At 37.2% G+C, this 18,710-nt stretch overlaps 1 protein-coding gene and 1 long non-coding RNA gene across 2 annotated transcripts in view; one reads left to right on the forward strand and one right to left on the reverse strand.

Moving 5' to 3' along the window:
* SLC2A2 (solute carrier family 2 member 2) overlaps window positions 1–8,584 on the forward strand; it is a 30,687-nt gene extending 22,103 nt beyond the window's left edge. Inside the window, exons 6-11 of the mRNA XM_007077081.3 lie at window positions 428–590; window positions 1,094–1,281; window positions 3,824–3,928; window positions 7,289–7,390; window positions 8,097–8,300; window positions 8,384–8,584. Of these exons, the coding sequence (XP_007077143.1) occupies window positions 428–590; window positions 1,094–1,281; window positions 3,824–3,928; window positions 7,289–7,390; window positions 8,097–8,300; window positions 8,384–8,584 (963 nt within the window). The remainder of the gene's footprint in view (window positions 1–427; window positions 591–1,093; window positions 1,282–3,823; window positions 3,929–7,288; window positions 7,391–8,096; window positions 8,301–8,383) is intronic.
* Window positions 400–18,457, reverse strand: LOC122230657. Its single transcript, XR_006207686.1, has 3 exons — window positions 18,423–18,457; window positions 2,230–2,331; window positions 400–533 (listed from the first exon to the last, which is right to left on the reverse strand). It is a non-coding gene; the product is annotated as an uncharacterized LOC122230657 (long non-coding RNA).
* Window positions 18,458–18,710: the final 253 nt, after the last annotated feature.

The raw sequence follows: 18,710 nt of genomic DNA on the forward strand, positions 1-18,710 counted from the left end.
CAAACCTAAGTGAACTCTTTGTAAAACAAATAGTCTCTAATTCAGTTAAGGTAGGACACAATACTAATAGTTTCTGTTTGAGCATACTTGAATCCAAGTTGTCAGGGAATACTATTTTTTTAAGTTTATTTATCTGTTTTAGAGAGAGATAGAGAGCGAGCACAAGTGGGAAAGGGACAGAGAGAGAGGGAGACACAGAATCCGAAGCAGGCTCCAGGCTCTGAGCTGTCAGCACAGAGCCCGACACGGCCTCGAACCCACAAACCATGAGATCGTGACCTGAGCCCAAGTCAGATGCTTCACGAACTGAGCCACCCAGGTTCCCCACCAGGGAATACTATTAAACAATGTGCTTTTTCAACAAATAGTTGCAGAAAGCAGACCCAACATGTTGTGCACCTGCTATGTTTCCTCCCTGCCTCTTCAGATTGTCGGCCTCAACTTCATCTTGGGCAGTCATGAGCAGTGGCATATCCTGCTTGGTTTGTCTGCTCTGCCAGCCATCCTCCAGTCTCTGCTGCTCCTCTTCTGTCCTGAAAGCCCCAGATACCTTTACATCAAGTTGGATGAGGAAGTCAAAGCAAAGAAAAGTAAGTCTGTGGGTGGGGTTTTTTTTTTTCCCTTCCTATTGTTTTGGAACTAGCAGATAATGAAAAGCAGTGAGCATGAATGTTTACTGATCAAATTGGTACCAGAGCTTTCCAAATGAAGTCAGTGATTACATGTAAGAACAATGTGAAAGATCACCTCAATATGACTCATGCATGCCATTTCAAACCCATAAACACTCGAGCCCAAATGGGAAACCCACATGCAGGGTATTGGACTCAACCAGAGGTTTCTAAAAGACCTTTACTTGCATTACGCTGCTATGATAATAAAGATCATAGTTTTCTTTGTCATTAGATAAAACCAAATGTGCTTTTAAAAATTTTAAAACAGGATTTAATTTAACAAAAAGACTTTCCAACACCCATGCTGTAAAGCAATAGAAAGAGCTATGCAGATCTGTAACTCTTTCAAAAACATAATAAAAGTAAATTTACTTTTGTTTTGACCTGAGTTGTGTCAACCTGATCATTTGGGGGGACAGGCTTGAAAAGACTCAGAGGAAGTGATGATGTCACCAAAGACATCACGGAGATGAGAAAAGAAAAGGAAGAAGCATCAAGTGAACAAAAAGTCTCCATAATTCAGCTCTTCACCAATTCCAGCTACCGACAGTCTATTATAGTGGCACTGATGCTGCACATGGCCCAGCAATTTTCTGGAATCAATGCGGTAAGTTTTAGAATACCCCCTAACTCTAAGAGCAAATTGAATGAAATAGGGAAAGAAAAGGATGTAAATTTAAATAGCTAAAAGACATTTTAAAATGTTGACATCACATGTTTCACTACAATAAACATATACTGAGTGAGCATTAATTTTCTTTGTTTCGCTTCATCTGCTTTCTAAAATTGGCATAGAACTTTTTTAAACGTCAACGACAATCACTGGTTCTGTGTGTCCACTAAGATGGAAGGTTAAAGGCAAAATTCACAATTAATACAAAAGAGGGAAAAGGAGAATAATTGTGAGGAAAAAAAAAAAAAACACCTGAATTACAAGGGGCTTCTAGACTTGAGAACCAAATTTAGGATTTCTGATGGCTTAGGAAAAAGGAGTCCGTGGTTCCCTTTATCTATTTAAATGAAGTATACCAGGTAGCCAGGTGCAAAGAAATTTCCTGCCATCCAAGAAACTTTCACTCTATTTATCGAGACAGCATACAAAATAAACAATAGAGTGAACTGATATGATATGGGTGAGTGAGGGTAGTAGATAAGACATGATTGAAAAACATACTGAATATTAAACTAGCTAGCTTTTAGGTTTTGAACTGAAATCATTGCATTATGCAAACTAAAATTATTCTACTGGCAATTAACTACTAGAAGAAAATAATTAAGCATTTGTTAAAAAAACGAGATACAGGGGCGCCTGGGTGGCTCAGTCGGTTGGGCGGCCGACTTCGGCTCAGGTCATGATCTCGCGGTCTGTGAGTTCGAGCCCCGCGTCGGGCTCTGTGCTGACCTGCTGAGAGCCTGGAGCCTGTTTCGGATTCTGTGTTTCCCTCTCTCTCTGACCCTCCCCCGTTCATGCTCTGTCTCTCTCTGTCTCAAAAATAAATAAATGTTAAAAAAAAAATTAAAAAAAAAAAAAAACGAGATACAGAAAATCACTTACCCCTTTTATTGCTTTTAAAAATGCTGTTTGGGTTTCCTTTTTAATGAGCCAATCACAGATCCACAGGGGACACTTTGAGGGTGACCGATGGATGGGCAGATCCTTGGAAGAAGGAAAGATAGTAATTCTCATCAGTTGAAGAAAAGGAGGCCTGAACCTCACTCAACAAGCTGAATACTGCTCTTCTGTCATCTCTGTTCTCCTTTAAGGGGTCAGTGATGTTCATTTTAATCTAATACTCCATAAACCTTTGGGGTTTGGAGACCAATTTTGTAGGCTTTCTCTCAGTTCTGCCTGTATATATCCAGAGGCGCAATACTTAATCTCTCCAAACCTTCCTGCTTTAGTTACTATCCCCATGCCTGACTTAGAGGCATCCAGGAAATGTGAGCCGAAGCTGTTGGGCAGCCTACAAATGTGGGATAGTGTCTAGTGTGCTGTAAGCTGCTCCTCACTGAACACAGTGGGTACAGTTCTCCTCTATCAGCCCCACCTGCAGAAGAGGTGCCAGCCAGCAGGACAGGTTAACCAGGGAAGCAGTGAAAGAGGATGACAGAATGACAGAATGGCCTAAACAAGACCACTATAAACATAAAAACATAATTAATAAGAAAGGCTATTAGAGAGATTGTGAAGATTTCTCCATGTCCACTGAGGATTAGTGAAAAATGTTGGATTAAACGTGGTAGCAACCAGAATTCTTACACACATGGGTGAGAGTGTCAGTTGGAAAACTGTTTGCCAGTATCTGTAAAGGTGAGCACATGCATACACTACGGTCCAGCAATTCTATCCCCAGGCATAAATATGTACGTCTTTCACCAAAAGGATTATACTAGAACGTTCACAACAGCACCCTTCGTAATCGCCAATGACAACTACCTAAATACCCATCAGTAGTAGACTGGGTAATAAATAGTGGTATATTAATACAACAAAATAGTAAGCAATGATAATCAACACTGTACAAGCACACATAACCATATGGATGATCCTCACAAAGGTAATGTTGAAGCCAGATAACAAATAATTCACACAGTGTGATTCCAGTTATGGCAAGTACAAGACTAGGTGAAATTTATCATGATGTTAGAAGTTGAAGCATTTCCTTGGGAGAATAGGGGGACATTCTGGGAGCTTCTGGAGGACTAGACATGATTTATATCTTTATCTGTGTGCTGCTTACACAGGTGTGTTCAGTTTGTGAAAATTAATTGATCTGTATACTTATGCTATGTGTACATTTTTTGTATGTATTTTATACCTTAACAAAAAGTTTAAAATTTTAAGTACATATAAAAAGAAAATGCAGATTCAGAGTTTTCAGCTAAATTTAAAGAGAACTTTAAGCAATCAGGAGTTTTAAATACTAAAGATTGATAGCGGCTTCTTATCGCAATCAGGAGTTTTAAATACTAAAGATTGATAGTGGCTTCTCATCGCCCAGAAGGAGAGGACAGACAAAATCTTTAGGGCATTGTAGGGACCATGGTTCCATAGAAACAACTAAAACTAAACAACTTAAAATATTTCTTGCTTTCAAGCCATTAGTGCCAGGATTCTTGATTAAGGCTAAACTGTTATTACTTTACAGATCTTTTACTACTCAACCAGCATTTTTCAGACTGCTGGAATCAGCCAACCTGTTTATGCAACCATTGGAGTTGGTGCCGTCAACATGGTTTTCACTGCTCTCTCTGTGAGTTCATACCCTAGATAAGTATGCTGCTTGTTTCTCAGTTCAGAAATGGGAGAGGGGAGAACCTTGTAATCCAAAAGTGACCAATCACTTATTGTTCTATAGATGTAGAGAACCAAGTGAGTCACAAGAAGAGTCCTTTCTGCAAATAATGACCCACCAAGTATAACCGAGCACGTGGATCACTGGTTATCCCCAGAGTAGGGATGCCAGTTAGTCACTCATTTGTGAATTAATAACTCACTTGGGGGACAGAGGACTTCCTCCTTGTAAAAACACCTGGAGTCCTCCTTTGCTCTGTACTTAAATCTATCGGGATTGGTGACAGTCTGTCATTTCTATCAATATCGGGTCTTTTACCTGGGCTCCTCTCTTTCCGTGGTTGAAATTCTTTCTTTTATCCTGATGCCCTGGGGAAAATACTTAAAAAAAAAAAAAAAAAAAAAAAAAAAAGGTCTTCTGCAATAGATATATCTGTCTGTAACAGAATTAAACAGCCTCAGCAAATTCCTACGATATTTGGCTATTGGGCAGAGTTTCCAGAGAGCTCACAAGGCCATAACTTCCGGTGATGAGGTGATGCATAAAAGTCTGTGATATTATGAGAGACAAAGTAGAAGTGGTATAACTTGAAATGTCACTATTTTTGAAATGTTATTATTATTTTTTTCTGACAAGGGGAAAAAGTGATATAGTCCACTTAAGACCAAGTACCTTATATAAGGACTGATTCAATATCTTGACAATGATATTTAACATAAACAATTGAAGAATTAATGTAAACAAACAACAAAAAACTCCCCAAACTTCCCAACTCATGTAATTCATTCTAAGATGAGGACAATTGGGCTTATTTTTATCTTCAAATGCAGGATATTCAAAAAGTTCATGCTTTTCAATGTTGGTCACAATGCTGTCTGTACTCAATATACTTTAGTCAGTTGTTTTTCTTTCTCTGCTCATGGACTTTTAACTATTACCTTAGAATGGTCAATAAATTACAGCCCGGTTACCTAGATCAAAAAACAGATTTGTCCAGACTACATTAAACAGTGCTGGACCTTGGAAAGAGGAAAGAGAACAGATAACAAGGGAATACCAGCAGTTCTGTAGACATGCCTTTCATGATAATGCCTGTTCAAGCCAAAAGGCCACTTGAAATCGATGAAGGTCTCCTACTGGGATGTGATCCAAGGGACTACTCACATTCTTCTGTCTCCTGAGCTATGTTTGTTACAAGCCCCACTTCAAAATATTTTTTTTAATATAGAGATTATGCTTAAACCATTTTATATGTAACAGGATTTGCTATGTAAAGCATCAGGTTGTCAAAATTGAGTAACCAAAACTCTAAATGCCTAAAAAGGAAACTGCTGCAGAATTTCATTTTTGTCCCCCCTCCCCACCAATCCACTTGGAATAGGAGGAGTTGCTTGTTGCCTTGAAAAGTATCCTGACTATTCTGAATATACCCTCTGAGAGTTTATCCTTTTATTCTGTGAAAGATTTTGAACAGATTAGTGACATAATTTTAAAAATAAGCTCTAATCAGCTACCTAATTAACCCTCCAGGGCTAAATTTTTTAATTACATGTATTTTTGGAAAGTTGTTTTAAGGCAGAAAAAGTACAAAAAGGATAGTCCCTAAGTCACCCAATTCCTCTCCCCCAAATTAACCAATGTGTATCCTTTCAAATACAGATATGCACGTAGGAATATGCACTGATAGGATATTAATGTTTCATTGACTTGGAAGGGACATAATCAAACAATTTTTTTCTCTTGAATGAGTATTTGGGAAAAGAAAGATTTTCCTAACCCCATGCTGAATTATGCTTCCACATTCCATATTTTCTTCCACACTAATGGGCCGGGAGAAGAGGGCCTATAATGTTGAGAGAAAACAAAACAGGAAGAATTGGGGAGGGAATGGGGAGACAGATGGATCTAGAGGAGAAGCAGTGGCTACTAAACTCCAAGGAGGCATCCAGAACCTGTGTGACACACATTGTCTTGGGCAAAGACAAGGGTTCTGGTTAGGCAAACATCTCTAACCCCTGACCAAGTCTCACCCTGGGCCACACTCCTCCCCAAGTGCTCACCTAGCCTCAAGAAATGAGTCCAACTCAGTTTCCAAGGCATGTGGTTTTAGAATTTATTATCCTATTAGTAATAATTGTTCAGAAACAGCAGAAACATAGTAAAAGCCCTCATTCTTGAAGAAATGCTTCTATTTTCTTGATAGCTTTGACATGGTGTCATCAAGTCAACTTGGAAAGTCATACTGACAGAATCAAATTACACAGAGAAATGTTATGAACTTGGAAAAGATTTGTTTCTCCTATTACCTTTTCAACAGTAAACGTGGGCTCTTTGCTCATCACCCTGAAGTGATTTGAAACCTGAAGATGCAATGCCTCTGAAATGAAAGGGGTTTTTGCTATAGATGAAAACAAATGTTTCTCAGATATTTTCAGAGCCAGAGCTCAAGGGTATTGGATTGCTATAGATTTCCTGATAGATTTATGAGCTGAGCCAATTTAGTCATCGAAGTGAGAAATTATGGCATAGTTTTTTGTGTGTGATTCACCAACCTTGGCAGTATTCCAAGAAGAAGAGTCTATTTAACAAATATTGGTCTTGGCTAATTGTAAATCTTAACCATTAATTGCAAAGGTCCACAGACCCAAAGGTATCAATGACACATCTCCTGAATTAGGATAAGAAAGCACTTAAAGCTTTTGCTTTGAAGTCTTATCTTTTCAAATAGATAATTCACTTCCAGCACCAAATATATTTAGGGACACCAGAAAAATGCAGATCTGACTAATTGGTAAAGTGATCAAATTCTGTGAGTTGCCACGTGAATGGCCATAATTTGACTTTATTAGCAGTGAGAAAGTTGGATAAGAATGGTTGGCAACCCAACAGTTACATGATTTCAGGTGTCTGCAGTGCACAAAACCTTGTACTTGTAACAGGATAATTATCAAAAGATAAGTTAATGTCATTTTTTATGTAGAGTCATTTTAAATGTATAAGAAATCTACTGGAAGAGATCCGAGAGGTACAGCCTCTTAATACTGTACTCAAGTGATAATTGTAGAGTGATGGTAAGGCCATGGCTCTTTCTCCAGAATTGCCTGTTGAAAGCAATGTGACTGAGTGAAGCTGGTATCTGTTAATTACTTCTGCTCACTGAGACCAGTTCTGCCACCTCAGGCAAGAGTCACTACCCCCACTCAGTTCCACATCTGTAAAAATGGGATTACAGAACTGCCTGTTTCCAGCTGTATAAATTAAAACGACCTCTTTGGCCATAAAAACCATTTAATTCAGTATGTTTTGAAACCTTCCTAGGTATTCCTTGTGGAGAAGGCAGGGCGACGCTCTCTGTTTCTAATAGGAATGAGTGGGATGTTTGTCTGTGCTATCTTCATGTCCGTGGGACTTATACTACTGGTAAGTGTAGATTTTGGTCCTGAGATTTTTGGTTACCATATGATAGCACTTCTATGCTCCAGGTCAAAGTGTTTTGCATGTCAAAACATTTGAGATTGACTTAGGAGATAAAGCCAGAGGAACAGCATATAATGCAAAGGAGGAATGTAAAGAAAAAGGGAACTAGTGTTTTAGGTTTAAAGACTTCAACATCACATTACTTGCAATTTATTATTGCACTTGTTACCAAGGGAGGCAGTGTCGCAAAATGGTCAGAGCATAGTCTCTGGGGTCAGCCCCAATCGGGTTCTAACACTGGCTCTGCCATTTGGCTACCTGTGTGACCTAGGGCAAGTCCCAGGACCTCTCCAACCTAGCACACTCATCCACCACTTCATGGAGGGTAATGCACTCCATCTGGCAACATTGATATGAATAGGAGAGAAGGTCAATAGATTCTTGCCTTGCCTCTTTCACAGGAAAAGAGTGACTGAGAGTCATATAGAGTCCTAATCCCGAGGATTTCCTATAACAGAGTTCAAAAGATTTAAGCACGACTCAGACTAGAATAAACTTGTGTCAGACTAGAATAATTTGTAGTTATTTGCACATAAACATATCTAGAAGAGAGCTATGTCACCTCTGAACTCAATGAGAGCCTACTTAAAGGAAGAAGCTGCCAATAATCCCAGTTCCACTCTTTTTGTTGTTTTTGTTTATTCCTCAGAATAAGTTGGCTTGGATGAGTTACGTGAGCATGGTAGCCATCTTCCTCTTTGTCAGTTTCTTTGAAATTGGGCCAGGCCCCATCCCCTGGTTCATGGTGGCGGAGTTCTTTAGTCAAGGACCGCGGCCTGCTGCTTTAGCAATAGCTGCATTCAGCAACTGGACCTGCAATTTCATTGTAGCTCTGTGTTTCCAGTACGTTGCGGTAAGCAGCCTAATATTGTGCAGATTTGCTGAACAGTGGAGTAGAACAACGGCTAACTGGAACTCTATTTGTTCTCTGTGCAGAAGTTCTGTGGACCTTATGTGTTTTTCCTCTTCGCTGGAGTGGTCCTGGCCTTTACTCTGTTTACATTTTTCAAAGTTCCGGAAACCAAAGGAAAGTCCTTTGAGGAAATCGCGGCAGAATTCCGAAAGAAGAGTGGCTCAGCCCAAGCGCCCAAAGCCGCCGTGGAAATGGAATTCCTTGGAGCCTCAGAGACTGTGTAAAGATTATCTGATTTGGGACATGAAAAGGAATAGAAAGGAGGTTGTGTGTTTTTAAATGACAGTTCTTTGAGAATGTTATATCTACATCTTGAAGGGTTGTTTTCTTTTTTAGAGAACGTTTCTGGGTTCTTCTCAGTAATGTCATCAAATATTACCAAAAAACGTATTTTTTTTTAAGTTAGAGCATCTATTTTTGATAGTAAGACTCTGTAATTAAGTAAACCAAAAGTCTAGCTCATTTTGCTCTCCCAAAGGGCAAGTACATTCTAATGTTGCTAGCTCTACTCTTTTTTTTTTTTTAAGAGGGGGTGATGGGTAGGGGAAGAAAGAGAGAGAATCTTAAGCAGGCTCCGCACTCAGCACGGAGCCCAGCGTGGGGCTCAATCTCACAACTGTGAAATTGTGACGTGAGCCAAAATCAAGAGTTGGATGCTTAACTGACTTAGCCACTCAGGTATTCCCCTGTTCTATTTTTTTATAACAAGGTTCTCCTGAAATGAAAGCTGTTTCAATATATCACTTTAATGCTTCATTAAGTGTGTAGCTAGAAACCTGAAGATGCAACTAATTTACATATTTGCATATGATTATGTTGGAATTTTCTTACCTATGGACCTCATACTAAAGATTTGGCTAGTGGCAATAAGGTCCGTGTTAAAATTGATAACTTTTCCTTTTCTCCCACTCAGCTTTTTTTCTTGTGTATTGAATTTATATTGTTTAATGTTTTATTTTGTCTGTTTTGTCATGTGGAATGGTTTGTGAATATATTAAGATATGTGCGTAAAGAAAAACTTTTATTTTTGGTAGGCTTACCAAATCTTTCAGAACTCAGGGAAAAACATTAGTTCCTTGGCTTGATTTTTTGTAAGATTAAACACTTGAAAAGAGTTTATTGGTCATGTAGCCTGGGTTATCAGTTAATATTACTATTATAAACTATGTTAATTCTTTGCTGGTTCAATCCTTGGAGCTATATTTTGGTTTGCTTTTAATATTGAACACAGCCTGGTTTTCTGAGCTGTGTTTTTATAAAATACATCCAAATAGTGATTAAGTTGGGCATTTTTGTATCTCCTCAAATGCTAAATAAGTTACAGCAGCCTAAGGGAAATTTGAAATAAAGGTTTGCTCTGTTTGTTAAAAAGGATTTTCTGAATTATGTTTCAAGACAAGGTGAAAGAGGAGGTTGGAGGATTCCTGAATGGGGGCTTCTGAAACTTCCTGAATGTTCAGTTTCAGACTTCATCAAAGTCCCTATTTACATTTCTGGTTAGATGATCATCCCTTTTGATGTTTCTTTGTCATGGCAATCTATGGATGCTATCTCAGCTATTCTATTGCTATTGCTAACATTTACTATGTACTATCTATGTGCCAGGCACTGTCCTAAGTGCTTTTACCTATGTAGGCAAATTGGAAATACACAGATGATTAAACAGACTTTCCCTTACAGTCAGTTTTACAACTATGGAAATACAGTTCTGATGGATACCAAAGGCTTAGCAGGCAGCTAAAATATCTCCAGGCTGTTTTCCCCACAAAGTGGAGTACTGAGTCAATCCTTTCAATGTTTGCTTTAATGTGCTTAAAAGAAAGGCACTTTTTTAAAGTACTTTTTATGAGTGGAGGGAAAAAAAATGCAGAACACTAGTTTTTTGGTTTTGGTTTTTTTCCCTAAGTTGTTTACTTTTTACATAATTTGGCAGTCCAAACAACATAAAATTATTTCTTTTCACTTTGCTTTTTATTCCCTTTGGACCAATTTGGAATAAATTATTTTTACTTAAGACTTCAGGATACAGTTAAAGAGAGCTTAAATATTTCAGAAGATTTTTGTACTAACTTGTGAATCTAGGTAAAAATATCGGGACTCTGAACAGGGCAGGATCAGGGGAATGGCTCTTGTGTGGCTCTTGTCTGTCCTCTTGTTGGTGGTCTTTGAGAAGCCCAAAGTTACACTGATAAAGAAATTTAACATTTTTCTAGGTGATGAGTGTGATTTAATCAAATTGCTATTCCTGATCTCATTTACTAAGAAAAGTTAAGTTTAAATGAAGAACCCAAAAGATCACTTTTTTTTTTAAATTTTTTTTTTTTTAACGTTTACTTATTTTTGAGACAGAGAGAGACAGAGCATGAACGGGGAGGGTCAGAGAGAGGGAGACACAGAATCTGAAACAGGCTCCAGGCTCTGAGCTGTCAGCACAGAGCCCGACGCGGGGCTCGAACTCACGGACCACGAGATCATGACCTGAGCGAAGTTGGCCGCTTAACCAACTGAGCCACCCAGGCGCCCCCCAAAAGATCACTTTTAACTTCTAATTGGTTATTTCAACTGACACATAAACACCAGAAATTCAGAGCCTGAAGTTTTCTGCCTCAGAGAAACTGAAGTAATTTACAATGTTTCCCTTCCTTATTTTTTTCCTTGCAGAGATACAAGTGTGTTGAAAAGAAACCTTAATGTCAAGTAATGAGCAGTAAAAGCTTTGTAGCCGGACAAAGGAACTAGCTTCACATAATAGAAACTCCTAGGTCTTCCTTCAATGGAATACCTCATAACAAATACTAAAATTGGCCCTGATTAATTAGATAGAATCCAAGGGAATTAGCTATGAGTTTGAACATTTAATTTTCATAGTAGTCTATGACGTTTGTGGAAATGTTTTCATACCCTAACGTCCTAACAAATGTGACTTTTCTCTTAGCCTGTTAGAAGCATGATTGCAATTCTTGGTCTGGCCACTCACCTAGCTATTGCCCACTGCCATCACCTCAGTGAAAGGGACTTCTCTAACTTTCTTCTCTATGCAGTCAGCACTGTGATGGGGCTGAGATACACTAAGACACTGCCCGCCTCCTCCTCCAGGAGCTCACAGTCTAATAAGCAGTTCAGGAAGACCAGGGTATGAATATTCCCATCTGTGCCTTTTGCCATGCATGAACCTTGACGTGGAGGCCTCTCTTGTAAAATGGGCACAGCAGTATTACCTACCTCAGAGAGCTGTGAGCATTGTAGTAGAGTTCCTGCTACACAGGAGGTGCTCAATAAATGTTACCTAGAATTAGTATTCATAAAGATACTGCTAAGATAAAAGTTTGTCATATACAAGATAGTTCCAAATTTTTCCTTTCTTTTTTTAAAGTTTCCCCCAAATGTATCTTTTGAATATAAGAAATTTTATAAATTCGAGATAATATTTTCTTACTTCAAGCAACAATCTTACAATGACAGGGGAATGGTAAAAATTAGGGGAGATATTAGGCTATTCTAATTCCTAAACCCAAACAACATTTCTAAGTTGGTTATGAGTTTTTATTGTATTTTTAAAGTTTGATTTTGCCTAAGTTATGTTATTTTTTAAGAGGTCACTGTAATATTATGTCTTGGATAATACCAAGTACACAGTAAAATGCTGTCTATTTAAATGTAATTCAACAAGATTATAATCACAGGACAAGACCAAACCTTCTTGGTAAACCTCAAAAATTGCAAAAGTGTTGTATGTACACGTAAACCTGTGTGCATGCATAAGCTACTTCTGGCTAGCTTATTAAAACAAACACATGCAGGAAATAAGGCAACATTAGGCGATATCTTGTGTTTATGGGTGTCCTAAGCAGAGGTGTTGAGTAAAGGATAAAAGAATATATATTTTTCTTTATAATTCTATCCATGACCACTCCAGCCATCTGCTGGTGTTTTTACTGCTTTCTAATTTGGTGCACATTAGAAAGAATCATAGTGAAAAGAGACTTGTTGTAGTTAGGGGTATATATCCACTAGAGTTTTATGTCAATAAATACATTTCTGAATGCTTAGTGTTGCTTCCTTTTATATTAAAAATAACTACATTTAAGAAAATAAATATTGGTTTTTCTGTATATCCTGTTTCCTTCTCACAATATTGTTCCTATTCTCATTTTAAAGATAATATGTGAGTTACTTTTTTTCATTTATTTATTTTTTTATTTTAGTTTTTTAGAGAGCACACAAGCTGGGGTGGAGGCAGAGAGAGAGAGAGAGAGAGAGAGAGAGAGAGAGAGAGAGAGAGAGAGAGAATCTTAAGTAGGTCCATACTCAGCATGGAGTCCGATGCAGGGCTCAATCCCACAACACTGGGACCCTGACCCAAGCTGAAATCAAGAGTCCACTCAACCGGCTGAGCCACCCAGGCACCCCTGTGAGTTACTTTTTAAATCCAAATTTTATTTCCGCCAGGCAGTTGTTTCTATTATCATTGGTAGGAAAAACTAACCTGAAGGCTAGGTAAAAATAATTGAAGAGAAATAAATAACTCCCTTTGATAAAATAAAAATAATTTTATTCAGTAAATATTTAGTTGAGCTCTCACTATGAATAAGACACTTTGTTAAAATTTTGTGTAAGACACAAAACTTGGAAAAAAAGGTCCATATCCTCAATTACTTGCATTCTCATAAAAGGGATAAAAATTGAAAACAAATACAGTAAAAAGGAGAAAATAGAAAACAACTACAGTGGTTACTACATTTTTAAGTTGACATATAAAAGTTTTGTTTAAATAGCTGCAAAGGATGTAATTTTTTTTAAATATAGTATATATTGATATTTAAAAATTGTTCTGCTTAGGGTACCTGGGTGGCTCCGTTGGCTAAGTATCAGACTCTTGATTTCAGCTCAAGTCATGATCTCACAGTTCAAGCCCCGCATCAGGCTCTGGGCTGACAGTGCAAAGCCTGCTTGGGATTCTCTTTCTCCCTCTCTCTCTGCCCCTCCCCCACTTGCTCTCTCTGTCTCTCTCTCAGTATAAAGAAACTTAAAAACAATTTTTAAAAAATTTCTTTCCTCTATTTATCCAATGGAATTTAAATACCATAGTAATTGGTTACCACAACCATTAAAATATATGTATACACATACATATGGGGTGCCTGGGTGGCTCAGTCAGTGGAGTGTCTGACTCTTGATTTCAGCTCAGGTCATTATCCCAGGGACATGGGGTCAAGCCTGGCATCGGGCTCCATGCTGAGTGTGGAAACTGCTTAAGGTTCTCTCTCTGCCGCTCTGCTCCATGCACATTCAGGCACACCCTCTCTCTCTCTAAAATATACATACATACATACATACATATATATACATATATATTAACAGTTGGAAATTTTACTGCATTCTTCTCTATTCTCATATTTCTTCATTTCCTCCAAAGAATTTCATCCCAAATAATAAATTTGTATGCTTTAAAATAACTCTGATGATTCTATTGTGAGTTTCTGCAACAAAAATATCTATAATTTGAATTTTTATGTTCAAAAATGTCCCATGTCTATGGAAAAAGCCCAAGTGTCCAACTGATGAATGGATAAAGAATATGTGGTGTATATATGTATACATATATATACATATATATATATATATATATATGTATACACACACACAATGAAATATTACTCAGCCATGAAAAAATTGGAATCTTAACATTTGCAAGGACATGGATGGAGCTAGAGTGTACAAGTCAGTTAAAGAAAGGCAGATGCCATATTATTTCACTCATATGTGGAATTTAGGAAACAAAACAGATGAACACATGGGAATGGGAAAAAGAGAGAGAGGGGGAAAACAAACCATAAGAGACTCTTCATGATAGAGAACAAACTGAGGGTTGATGGAGAGAGGTGGATGGGGGGTGAGCTAGATGGATTATGGGTATTAAGGAGGGCACTTATTATACTGAGCACCAGGTGTTATATGTAAGAGATGAATCACTCAAACCAATATTGCACTGAAAGTTAACTAACTAGAATTTAAATAAAATTTAAAAAGAAAAAAAATGTTCCATGTCTATAAAGGTCCAAACGTTTAACATTTTTTTCTGGATTGTGCTAACATTTATTGTTGTTAGTGGTACACAAATGATGAAAAAAAAAAAAAAAACCTGTGTTGCAGATTTTGATAGAATTACTAATTTTTAAAATCATTAATTTAAATTTCATCTCAGTGAAAAGCAGGAGTTATTTTTCAATCAGTTAAATATTAATGGATGGATATTTCATACAGCTAAAATTAAAGTGATCAGCAAAAATACTGTTATTACTCTGTTATTACTGATATATTAAAATCTTGTTTTCATAAATAATAATATAGGAATAGAACATTTATTCCATAAACGATTTCCAAATTATAGCCAAAAAGCACATAAAAATTGATCACAAAAAGAAATTTTAATAACCAGCTAACAGCTTAGTTGAACATTCTTTAATTTTGTTGAAATCAAACAAATTATATTGTGGAAGGATTTGTTATCCAGTTGTTACAATCATTCCTCATTTAGTTTGTGGGCAGTAAAACCAAAAAGGTTTTAACAAAAGACTATTAATAATACCATTGAATCTTTCACTTAAAGGCAACTTGCTTAATCTGATATACTGAGAAAGGGTTAGGAGAATTGAAATACTAATTTTACATATTTTCACATATATAACAAAATTTCTCTGTTTTGTCACATGCCTTATATACATCAAACCATTAGAACTTGGATTTGGCTTATGAGCTTGTTCAACTCACAGAAAATATCTAACATAACCTAATGGGCAAATTTCAATTTTCATTGTCAAACTAATTTTCCAAATCAGATTTACTTTCTATTTGACTTAATTTTTCACTTCCCATAAGTACTTTCATACTTTTTCCTGTGACAGCCATCTCATGTTTGAATTCCAGTACTTCCACAGGTAAATAGAGATTAGGCATGGATACTTGCCATTAAGTCTGTCTCCGGCATTTCTCACAGATGTTTTACTTTCTTTACTTTTATGGGTCATTCCCTCAGGAGCAATACACTTTGAAAATAATTAGGTAAGTTCTGCTAAACAAAAGTGGTCATTATCTTGTCCTACAAAGCCTGAATTCAAAATATTCTAACTTGGGCCAAAATATACTATTTCTTATGCCACCTTAATTAAGGTAGGCTTCATAACTAAAAATTATTCCCAAATATTTTTTTGTTTGGCACCTCTAAAATCTTAACACTCTGGGACAATGCAACATAGTGAGAGTTGGGATCTATTGAGAAGGTTGATTATGAAAGAGGTATTTGAAAAGAAGAACTGGCTTAATGCACAGTAGGCACGTTATTGGGCACAAAAGTGTATATTTTGGCCCATAATAAGAGCTAAAACATGAAACTTTGAAAACAATTATTACAAGTTATTCAGGAACTAAATGTTGGGGTTGGAGCAGGGTGCAGAATAAAACTTAGGGAATCAGATGATACAGACTCCAAACAACAGGAGTTCAAAAGAGGAAAAAACAAAATAGAGGGAAAAACTTATTAAAGATACCTTATACTGAAAATTTGCTGAGCTGAAATACAAGATGAGATTGTTCATTTTGTGTCAAATACAATGAACAAAACCCAAAATTTCACCATGAAATTTCCAAACACCAGAGATTGAGTACATATTAAAGCATCTGGAAGGGAAATACAGGTCACACACAAAGGAACAAGAGTCATAACAGCATGTGATATGTGAACAGCAACTATGGAAGCTAAAAGGCTGTGGAGCAAGGCCTGTAAAATTCTGAAGGACAATGATTTTCAACCTAGAATTCCATCCCCAGACATATTACCCATTGAGTGAGAAAGTAAAATAAAGATATTTCCAGAAATGCACGACTCAAAATATTATTTTTTCTGCACCTTCTCTCATGAAACACATGGATGGTGTAGTCTACAAAACAAAGAAGAAAACCAAGAGAAAGAGTAAGACGTGGAATTCAGCAAAAGAGAAGAAAGAAAGATAAATCTCAGGACAAAAGTCATGGGTGGACAGCTAGCATCAGGGTCAAGAAAGCAACTCATTCAAAGTGAAGTAAGGAAAAGAACATTCTGGGGGAAAATAAAACCGGAAGATTCTCTGATGCATTTGGCCATATGAAGAAAAATTTGGAACACTAAGGGAAAAAAGTGACAAACACATAGAAAACTAAAAAATGAAGATATGGGGCAATTATGAATTCCTGGAAAGAGAGTAGGGTAGGGAATGGCATAAAAAGGAAACATCATAGTACACTATTTGGCTTGGCAGTGAATAATTGCTTCCATAATTATGTAAAACTGGATATTGTTACAATTTTTGTTTCCAAGTTAAATTTACAAGGTACTACATCACAAGGCATATGGACAGAGAAGGTGAGCAAGTGTGAGGAAAAAAAGCTCAATTATTATCATAGTAAGTTGTCAACACATAAATCCATAAAGCAAAAAAATATTAGCATAAGCCAAGTGCTGGTAATTTTCCCTGTGCTCTTGCAGATCTGTTGTAACCCTTTCTAACCTGTGCCTCAGGAGACTGGTCTCTTCACACCATTGCTCATCTGGGTTCCTTATCTTTAGCTTCTAGTTGGATTTGCTTAATGGGACGTACTGGGGGAAATGGGAGGACAGAAGCAGTAGAAAGCAGACTATTGGTTCCTGCAGCTTCCACCTGCCCACCCTTGGCTGGGCAGTGTCTGCATTCCTCCACCTATGGTCACAGATCCTGCAAGGTGGGCCCTCTCCTCCAGCTACTGTTCTTACTGTTGTCTGGTAATCATTGCTCTGGCATTGCCCCTCTAAATCCTAAAGTTGGTAATGGCGTCCTACTATTATTAGTTCCACTAATACAAGTCCCGGTGCTTTACCATCCCTCCTCCTTTGTAAATCATCTCTTCATTAAACTTCTTTAATCATCTCTTTTTCTGCTGGGACCCTGAACAATATAGCACATGAATTAGAACATGAACATTAAAGCTCTAAGGGATATTTAAAAACTTTTCAAGTGTTCATCTACAAGGAGATTTGTGGGTGGAGAAGAATGGGGCAAGAAACTATGTTTTGTAGTTTTTAAAATATTTTTAATATAAACTTTGTACTATTATTGACCTTTGAATCATAGACATGCATTCTTTTATAAAAATTAAATAACATTTTAATTTAAAGTATTAAATCGACCTTCAAAAAGCTATATAGCACAAAAGTAGATGAGATTATATATACACAATATGTTTTAGACAAATGAGAGAGATCAAGAAAGTAAAAATGGGTAGAAAGAGAGAGAGATGGGTGAGGAAGGAGAGAGGGAGAGAAGGATACAGAACAATGTTAACAGAGGTTAGTGGTTATCCTTGGGTGGTAGGATTTCAGACAGTGTGTGTGTGGTCCAAATCATCTTCATTGTGCATGTATATTATGTTTGTAACAGGATAAAAATAAATGTGGGGAAGTTAACCTTCTTTTAGAAATAGATGGTGAGAAAAAGAATAGAAATGGGTCTGCAATTTGAAAAACAATCAGGTTTTATTATAATGGGAAGTGTGTGAATGTGTTTATAGACTAAAGAAAAAGAAAAATAGAGAAAGGCTTTTAGGAAGAGGAAGAGGAGGATAAGCAAAGAGTGGGAAAGTTTGTTACAAAAATCACAGGTAGTGATATTAAAAAGGAGGAGACAGAAAGGTGAGAGAAAAATAAAAAATGAATAAAGATATGGAGATATTTGGGGACAAAGAGTAGAAAACTTGAGATTGCTTGTATCAAATGAACTGTCCTTTTTCAGCAGAGAAAGTGCTAGGTGAGCTCACACCCTGAGCAGGAATCCAGGGGATAATTGGTACCTGGACTAACCCCAGTAAACCAACTGCACTCCAATGTTCAGCGTTGATTATTAAGTTATCAGATGAGTCATTCTGGGTAGGTTACATAATCTTCTAAAGTTTCAATCATTTGCTCCTATGTAAAATTAAAGTGACGATGGCATGAATTCTGTTTAAATTACAGGATTTTTTTGAAGCACAAATAACTGTTTTTAAAATTTTTACCTGGGGGTGACTGGGTGGCTCAGTTAAGTGTCTGACTTCGGCTCAGGTCGCTATCTCGTGGTTCATGAGTTTGAGCCCCACATCGGGCTCTCTGCTGTCAGTGCAGAGCCCACTTCAGATCTTCTGTCCCCCTCTCTCTCTGCCCCTCCTCTGCTCACACTCTCTCTCTGTCTCTCTGAAAAATAAAAAATAAACATTACAAAATTAAGCTAGAAATCAATAACAAGAAAACTACTTAATAATCCAACTGCTGGAGGGGATTCAGAAAAACTGGAACTCTTGTTCACT

Source organism: Panthera tigris, chromosome C2, assembly GCF_018350195.1.
Source record: "Panthera tigris isolate Pti1 chromosome C2, P.tigris_Pti1_mat1.1, whole genome shotgun sequence".
In the NCBI taxonomy this organism is placed as follows: domain Eukaryota; kingdom Metazoa; phylum Chordata; class Mammalia; order Carnivora; family Felidae; genus Panthera; species Panthera tigris.